Source organism: Urocampus carinirostris, chromosome 20 (assembly GCF_059441175.1).
Source record: "Urocampus carinirostris isolate Australia breed hairy pipefish chromosome 20, RoL_Ucar_1.0, whole genome shotgun sequence".
Lineage (NCBI taxonomy): Eukaryota > Metazoa > Chordata > Actinopteri > Syngnathiformes > Syngnathidae > Urocampus > Urocampus carinirostris.
Window position 1 is genome coordinate 4,667,119 of NC_142368.1, and position 8,000 is coordinate 4,675,118.

Genomic DNA, 8,000 nt, shown 5'->3' on the forward strand with positions numbered 1-8,000 from the left:
ATTCAAGGTAATAGAGTAATATAAGCTCGCTTGTGTCAAGGAGTGTAAGAAAGTATCCTCTGTTGAAGCATTTTATTTATTTAAAATACTACCAAAAAATAGTTTGTTGTTAATGGGAGAGTGTGTAAAAGTTGACCACTAGGGGTCGATGTGTTTTAGAATGGAGATAAAGTATGTTCATTTAAAGAAGACGCCCTTCGGTAGCTCGACAGATACCACTTGGCAAAATTTCGAAGCCCACTTCTGCTAGCGACAAGGTATGAAATTTACTGTTGATCCCCATGAGCGACAAAAAAAGACCGAGCAAGCTGAAAACAATCGGAGCAGCTGAAAAGAGCTCATAGCTGGAGTTGGTCAGAGCTGGTGTAAGCATCTAGCTAGCAGGAGAAACTACTAAAAAAGAAGGAGTGTTAGAAAGTATCCTCTGTTGAAGCATTTTATTTATTCAAAATAGTACAAAACATTGTTCGTTGTTAAAGTGACAGTGTGTAAAAATTGACCACTCTGGGTCAATGTGTTTTAGAATGTAGATGAAGTATGTTCATTTAAAGAAGACACACTTTGGAAGCTCGACGGATACCACTTGACAAAATTTGGAAGCCCACTTTTTTTTTTTTTTTTTTTGCATGAGCAAGAATGAATTTCAGCTAGCAACAGGGTAGGAAATTTGCTGTGGATCCCCATGTGCGACAACTAAAGACAGAGAGCTGAATACAATCGGAGCGGCTGAAAAGAGCTCATAGCTGGAGTTGATCAGAGCTTGTGTAAGTTCTAGCTAGCAGGACAAGCTACTAAAAAAAGAATAATTGTAAGAAAAAATCTACTGTAGAAGCATTTTATTTATTCAAAATACTACAAAACAATGTTTGTTGTTAAAGGGACAGTGTGTAAAAATAGACCACTGGAGGTCAATGTATTTTTGAATGGAGATGAAGTATGATCATTCAAAGAGGACGCATACCACAAAATTTGGAAGCCTACTTCAGTACATTTTGTGCTTGAGCAAGGATGAATTTTAGCTAGCGATAGGATATGAAATTTGCTGTTGATCCCCATGAGCGACAACAAATGACCGAGCGAGCTGGACATTACCGGAGCGGCTGAAAAGAGCAACTCGCTGGAGTTGGTCAGAGCTGGTATAAGCATCTAACTTTGGCGGCTAGCGGGGGAAGCTACTAAAAAGGAAGGAGTGTAAAAGTATCCTCTGTTGATGCGTTTGTTTTAGTTCTGATACTGCGAAACCTTGTTTATTGTTATGGATGCAATCCAGACCCATTTCAAAATATATCTATTCACTTTACACACAGTTCAATTGAAACTAAAGTATCAATAATCTCACTTTTGATAGCACCATTTTTCAAAAAAGAGAAAGTGTGCTGGCTCCTAGCTCTTAGGTAATTCTCTTGTAGTTGAGTGTAAACACTATAATATTTCTTCCTGTTATTTATTTCAGTGTTGCTGTTTTGGTACACCTTTTTGGTTTTAACCCTAAATGTTCATTTTGGTGCATCCCTAGAAATCCCCCTTGTGCATTGCTCGTACACTTCTTAGTGACAACCGCTTTACTAGAGCAAACTAAGACTGAACTCCGAAACTCGTGCCTTGCTCAGACAGGGTGACCTATTTAGTGTTTTATTTCGTGGGAATCTTTTTCCTCGCGGTGCGAGACGTGAGTACAAGCGAAACATAGGACGCCTCCTGTCAGACCAGCTGGCAGACGATAAGATGCAAAGGAGACTAACCGGTTTCACTAGTCATAGGTGACGTTGACGGGTGGGGGGTTACAAACTTTGACATAATTCTGTTGCTCGGTTAGATTTATGTCCATTACGCTGAAGCTTTTTCTGACCCCTTTCGGTTAGATACTGGCGAGACCTTCATGTGCCAGATACTGTAACTCTAATGATGAAACGCAATGTACTGTTTGTGCAGCATCGGTATGGTATGTAATTAATGATGATTCATATTTTTTACTCATAGTAATTAAAATGCTTTCGCAATGAAGGGCACATTCAAACATCGAGTAGTCATCAATACTGATACCACCCCTTACAGATTACCAAATCGGAGTAAAAATATATAATAATATAAAATTTCATGATATTAAAGAGAATGAAATGATTGCAACTAAGTTACTAGAAGGCAGCAAACACTGGTATCGATTACTGTTGCCAGTACGGGTAAAGTAAACCGGGAATGTCCAAATTCCACCCCAGGGGCCAGTTACGGCCTGTGATTATTTTTTTTTTTAACTGGCCTCTGTCATTAAATAATCATATGTGGCCTATAAAATAAATTTGGACAAAAAAAAATTATGATTTGACCAGATAACAGTAGCCTTTTGGACACCTCGCCCTTAGCTTTCTGTGAACAATTTAGCCCACCCCATTTCTGACTTGGCAACTGTAAATGAAAAAGGAAAGTTGACTGTAAGGGCCGCCGCTTCCAGTACAAATGGAAACTGAAGTATTTTTGCCCCAAAATCTGAAACAACTGCATCTGCCTTGTTTTCATGAGACTGTGGTTGTTTTTAAGTGAATTTATGTTTACTTAAATATAAAATAAAGTGGCACTGCCAGACAAAACATGATGACTACAAAAAGTTAACAGAAAACAAACGCTCTGAAAAGGTGAAGCTACTGAAAGCTGTTTTAACGGCACAGCAACGTTTATTCACGTGACCCTGCATGTCAAATGAAAATGCGACAAAAGTGATCTACGAGGTCGTGACACTGATCGCCAAGCATTGCTTACCATTCACGGAGGGTGAATTTATTAAAGACTGTTCAAAGAATGCCAGGTTGAACAGATTTTCAGCGTACCAAATCTGGCCCGCTTTTTAAAAAATGTGGACACCTCTGCCGTAAACCATCTGGGCATTCAGTACGTACTAAAAATTACAGTTGTGGACAAAGCAATGCATTTAATACACTGCAGAGCTTTCTTATCACAGGCGAGCAAAGCGAGGGTGGTGATTATTGTTTGTAAATCAAGTATCTCAGAGACAGAGACACAGGGAGACAGAGACACAGAGAGACAGAGAGTATCTGTATGTCTGTGTGTACACCCAAAAAGGTTTGGATACGAACACCATCTTTCCTAGGCATTCAGGAAGGTTACCCTTGATGTGAAAAATGCCAGACAAAAGGTGACACAGCAATTTGGGTTATGTTATTTTTTCCCCAGAAAGACATTCCATTCTTCCAGGCCAAAACAACGTTGAATCTCAAACCCCATTTCAGGATTTTAGTCTCCATATGAACTCAGTCTTACCCTTTGGGTTTTCCATTCTCATGTGCCAATGACCCTGCCTAAGGGGAACTGTCATCAAAAAATGGTTTTGCGTCCTAGCGCGGGTGATTCTCTAACCATTCTAGCTTTAATATATAGAGATGAAATTAATGATTTAATCATTTTAAAGCTGAATAAAAACACATTTTTCATAACATTTATAGATGTATTTTTGCTAAACTATTAAGTAACTTATGAAAAGGTAATTGGTATTTCTGTTTGATAAAAACATAACGTATATTGGTGTGCTTGGTATATTATGAATTTATTATTTCAATGTGTAGCCCCCAGACGTATTGAACAATTTTTGGACCATCTCCGACTTTCATGTTTAGTTTTGGAAAGAAATCTTGTCAATGAAATACTTCGAAACAGTTAATTGATTGGAACGATTAAGTTTAGCTTTATGAAATAAAGCAAATTACATGAAATTAAGAAAATTAGGAACAGTTGAGATTTCCGCCTATCAAAAATTCAAAAATCTTACTCAATAGATTTTGTTCAATGTTTAAACACCATCATCAGTTAACACAAAGCTGGGGTCCTTTTTAAATTGAGGACCCTACAGGTGTTAAGATGCCCCCACCCAACTCAGCAGGGAGTCAAACAATCCTTCACCCGCTAAACAACGCGTTTCTCGCGCCCAGATTTCACACGTTAGCCAGCGGCCTTGAGGCCCACCATAGTACCCTCACGCCTGTTTTGCACCTCCGGGGGGGCCCATTACGCAGTCAGGGGCCGCTCTTCACGGGGCCGTAATAGTTTTCGCTGTTAAAGTTCACACCCTATTGCTTATTTTGTCGGCTTCGGGCGCAGGGAGTTCAACCGGGGGTCTGAATTGGGAGGGGTGGAGATGGTCGAAAGGAGGAAAAAAATAAACAAAAGACAACAATATAGCAGACTTGACATGACATTGTTGAACCTAAGCCTCAAATTTACAATTTTGTCATATATAGAATAAATGCTTTATTATAATTGGATATAAGAGTAGGCAATTGTTCCTCACCATATAGGAAGTCTTTAAGAGAGCGTTTACACTCAATACGGATTCAAATCAGTCTGGTGCAATGCTGCCCCCCATCGGAAGAAATGTGTACAACAGCTTCAGATGGTTAACATTTGAGTACAATTTTAATAATTGCCATGATCGCGTCTGGAAAAAACACATATTTTTTTGTTGTATACACAAGGTGAAAATAATGTGTTTAATAAATATTGATGATTAAACCTAGACGCTGATGGATTTCATAATAAGAACCGATTCAGTACTCTAAACAAGGCAATTTCGCATTTTAATTACCATTCCGAAAACCCAATATTTGATTACACTGGCGAGGACACATGTAAACGTACTATTGTATAAAAATAAAACAACAGATAAACAATTTTCAAGGTTGAGTGTCCCTTTTAATAAAACTTCTACTAAAGAACAATTGAATAACCGGTCAGTTTATTAGGTACACTACCTCTTAATGCCTGTATCAGCGGTCACCAATCTTCATCAGTGATGGCCATAGTGATTGTCTAGGAGAACTGATTCCTAACTGGCATGCGAATTCATTGACAAGATCACTGTAAATAAATGCGTAATCTCCAATTTCAATCCATCAATTATCTGCACCGCTTATCCTCAGTAGGGTCCCAGGGGTACTGGAGCCTATACCAGCCATCTCCGGGCAGGGGGCATGGGACACCCTTAACTGGTTGGCAGCTAGTTGCAGGGCACACAGAGAGAGACAACTCACTCGCTCAGTCACACCTAGGGACAATTTGGACCTGACATGCATGTTTTTAGAATATGGGAGGAAACCGGAGTGCACGGAGGAAACCCACGCAAGCACAGGGAAAAAATGCAAACTCCACACAGAAAGGTTCAATCTCAGGACCTCAGAACTGTGCTGCAAATGCGCTAACCACTGCGCTGCTGCCTCTAATTTCAAATGTATTGAAAATTATCCTATTACTCATTAATGGAGGGTATTTTAACCCCACTTCTAATAAATAAGTGTCAATAACATAAGGATAACATAGTCATAACATGATAGGTTATTTAAGGAAAACAAGTAATATATTTTATATTTTAAGATTTAATTTGGCTTCAAAACAGTTTTGGGTAAATCCTTGTGTTTGGCAAAACACATGTTTTTTGTTTGTTTATCATTTCATCAATTATATTTGTGAAGCCATAGTTACACATGATTGCACTTAAATTAAATTAATAAATAGTACATTAATATAATTTTAAAAATGGATCTGGCCTGGCAGTGTGTGATCTATCAACACTGTGATAGAATCTCTTGACAGCTTTTGTACACTTTAATCAAGCAGTTCAGCCTCGGCTTTGAGCTCTGGAAGACAAAAAAAAAATCGAAAAGAGAAATCAAATTATAGGATTTAAAGGTTGTTGGATCCTTATAAACTCATACCTGAAATAACGGCACCACGCCTGACACATCGTCTGGAGCTGAGGGGTCCTTCAGAAGTATGCAAAGGTAGTAGATTATTTGATGCTGCAATGAAACAAGAAAGTCAGCGTCGTGTAAAAGACATTCATTCTTCATTTTTATTTCTTTTTCAACAACCATGTGAACTGCTTCGTTGATGGCCACATCCTTGACTTGGCTCATCTCAATGAAGGTACTGGTCTCCCGACCTGAGGCGTAACTAGAGGACACCTGGATGCCCACCGAACCGATGATGAGAATGGACTCGTGGTCCACCTTCACCAAGTGGATGTGCAGCATCATTCCAAACAGGGTGAGCAGGATGGCACCAGTGAGTACAGCTGTGTTCTATGTACACAGGGTGGATAGATACAAATGTTATTTTGTGCAGGTCCGATCTGCAACCTCAGTGGAAATGTTTAAATCTAAGCTTAAAACACACTTCTACTCTATATGAATAACCTATACTTTTCGTGGACAATATCTCTGTATTATTTGTGATTGCAACATCCTTTGCTGTCTGGTAATCCTGAAAGGGGGATGCCACATGAGCAGTTTCTTGTCAAGGTTTCTTCATTTTCCTCATGTTGAGGTTTTTGAGTTTTCCCTTGCCCTCATGTTGGTTCCAGGTCAGGGGATGGTGTAATAATAGTCTGAAAAATAGTCTGTGTAATAACCTGTGCAGCCCTTTGAGACTCTTTGTGATTAAGGGCTATACAAATAAAAATGACTTGACTTGACTCTCTCGTTAATAGCAATTTGAACTTCCTCCCTAAAGGTTTTTTAAATTCTGATCGATGCCACAAAGTGGGGATAAAGACGAAACACAGTGGCTTGCCGAGATGAAACTCAATCTTCCACCTCAATATACAGTGGGCCCCCGGGTTACGGCATCCCCGCCTTATGACGTTTTGTCTTTACGGTGAATAATAAGGGGTTTTTTTCAGAACCTCTTTCCCCACTACGTAGGACAAGTTAAGTTTCTAAAATGCCTGTCTGCTATTGGCTGTCAGCTAATGGTTTGTGTCGCGGCATGATGAAAAATGCCACTTTGCCATAGACTGAACTCACTTAGCAAGTAGGCGATACAGTACTGTATTTCTTCGCTATTTGTCCTAAGCTCGAAGTGATACTACAGGAGAAGTAAACACGTGATAAGCATGGAAACAAAGCCTGCAATTAACAAGAAGGCACACGCATCCTTCCCCCTTGTTAAGGCATATGGACGTGACCAACAAACGATCAGGTCTAGAATTAAAAACAAGGCGATTAAAGCAAGGAAATATTCTAAAGACATGGCAATTCTTGCAAGTGGGAGGTTTGAATTGAATCTCATTTTAATCAACTGTTGCCATCTCTTCTGCCTCTTGCATCCACCTGCTACTCCACTCGACCAAAGTCCCATCACACCGAAAGGGAATGCCATTTTTCCTCAACATGTATATTCGTTTGTTTTTTTAACCAAATTAATCAAGATTTCTATCCCCCGCTATACGACAATTTTATTGAGCAATCCCCAAAAGAACACAATAATGTCATATCCCAGGAGTGTAACGTAATAGGTACCATATAAATTCGGAGTTTTTGAAGGTTGGGAAGTTTGTAAAGAAGCCATTTTGTGATGTTAACAAATGTAAAGAAGTGTTTAAAAAACACTATTTATACTTACATCTGTAAGGAAGAAGACCGCGTAGGCAGCTAACCAAACGCAGCTAGTGTACCCCATCACTTTGCCGATGGACATTTTGGGGGAGCTGACAGTAAATTCCCGACAAAAGCTGCAATGCTTTTGACAGTCCAAGGAAATCGGCTTGCCGGTAATGTCCGTGTAAGCTTCGTCTTCCATTTTTCTCCAACGAAAAACTTTAGACGAGGACCGAAGCTAAGGGGTTAGCAACGAGCTAACATGATCAGCAATCAAGGTCAGCAGCAGTTAGCAGATGTTTCTGTGTATCTAGCAAAAAGACATAAATGCGAACAAGAACCGGTTTGAATTTTGTCAACAGAGAAGTATGATTTGCTAAAAAAATAAAATAAACATGAATAGCTTTGACATTTACGAAAATGAATAAAAGTGATTTGAAGTCTGACCAAGGACCACACAGTCGATTTGCACACCAGGACGTCTCTGCTACACTTCCATAGTAACAAAATGATACTACTTGTTCATATTTAGTGGCAGTTAGTGCACCCAACACACAAACATTAACCTAAAATAGCTATGAAGTAAATAAAAAACGATAAGATACAAACAAAAATATGCAG

At 39.2% G+C, this 8,000-nt stretch overlaps 1 protein-coding gene across 2 annotated transcripts; it reads right to left on the reverse strand.

Annotated features, from left to right (window-relative positions):
* Positions 1-422: 422 nt before the first annotated feature.
* On the reverse strand, positions 423-7,913 carry pigh (phosphatidylinositol glycan anchor biosynthesis, class H). 2 transcript variants are annotated; one of them, XM_088325373.1, is made up of 5 exons: positions 7,827-7,913; positions 7,405-7,689; positions 5,874-6,083; positions 5,718-5,801; positions 423-5,639 (listed from the first exon to the last, which is right to left on the reverse strand). In XM_088325373.1, exons 2-5 carry the CDS (start codon positions 7,579-7,581, stop codon positions 5,568-5,570), a joined length of 543 nt encoding a protein of 180 aa, XP_088181499.1. In that variant the 5' UTR covers positions 7,582-7,689; positions 7,827-7,913; the 3' UTR covers positions 423-5,567. The 2 variants fall into 2 exon arrangements, with proteins under 2 accessions (XP_088181499.1, XP_088181498.1); XM_088325372.1 differs by having other exon boundaries at positions 7,405-7,907.
* Positions 7,914-8,000: the final 87 nt, after the last annotated feature.

Bases quoted from the DNA above. Each gene is read 5' to 3' on its own strand.
- pigh (XM_088325373.1), bottom strand. From the start codon at position 7,581: ATGGAAGACGAAGCTTACACGGACATTACCGGCAAGCCGATTTCCTTG. The intron at 5,802-5,873 runs GTTGTTGAAAAA...GTTTCATTGCAG, and splicing joins TCAACGAAGCAGTTCACATG to CATCAAATAATCTACTACCT. The intron at 5,640-5,717 runs GTATGAGTTTAT...TTTGTCTTCCAG, and splicing joins GCGTGGTGCCGTTATTTCAG to AGCTCAAAGCCGAGGCTGAA.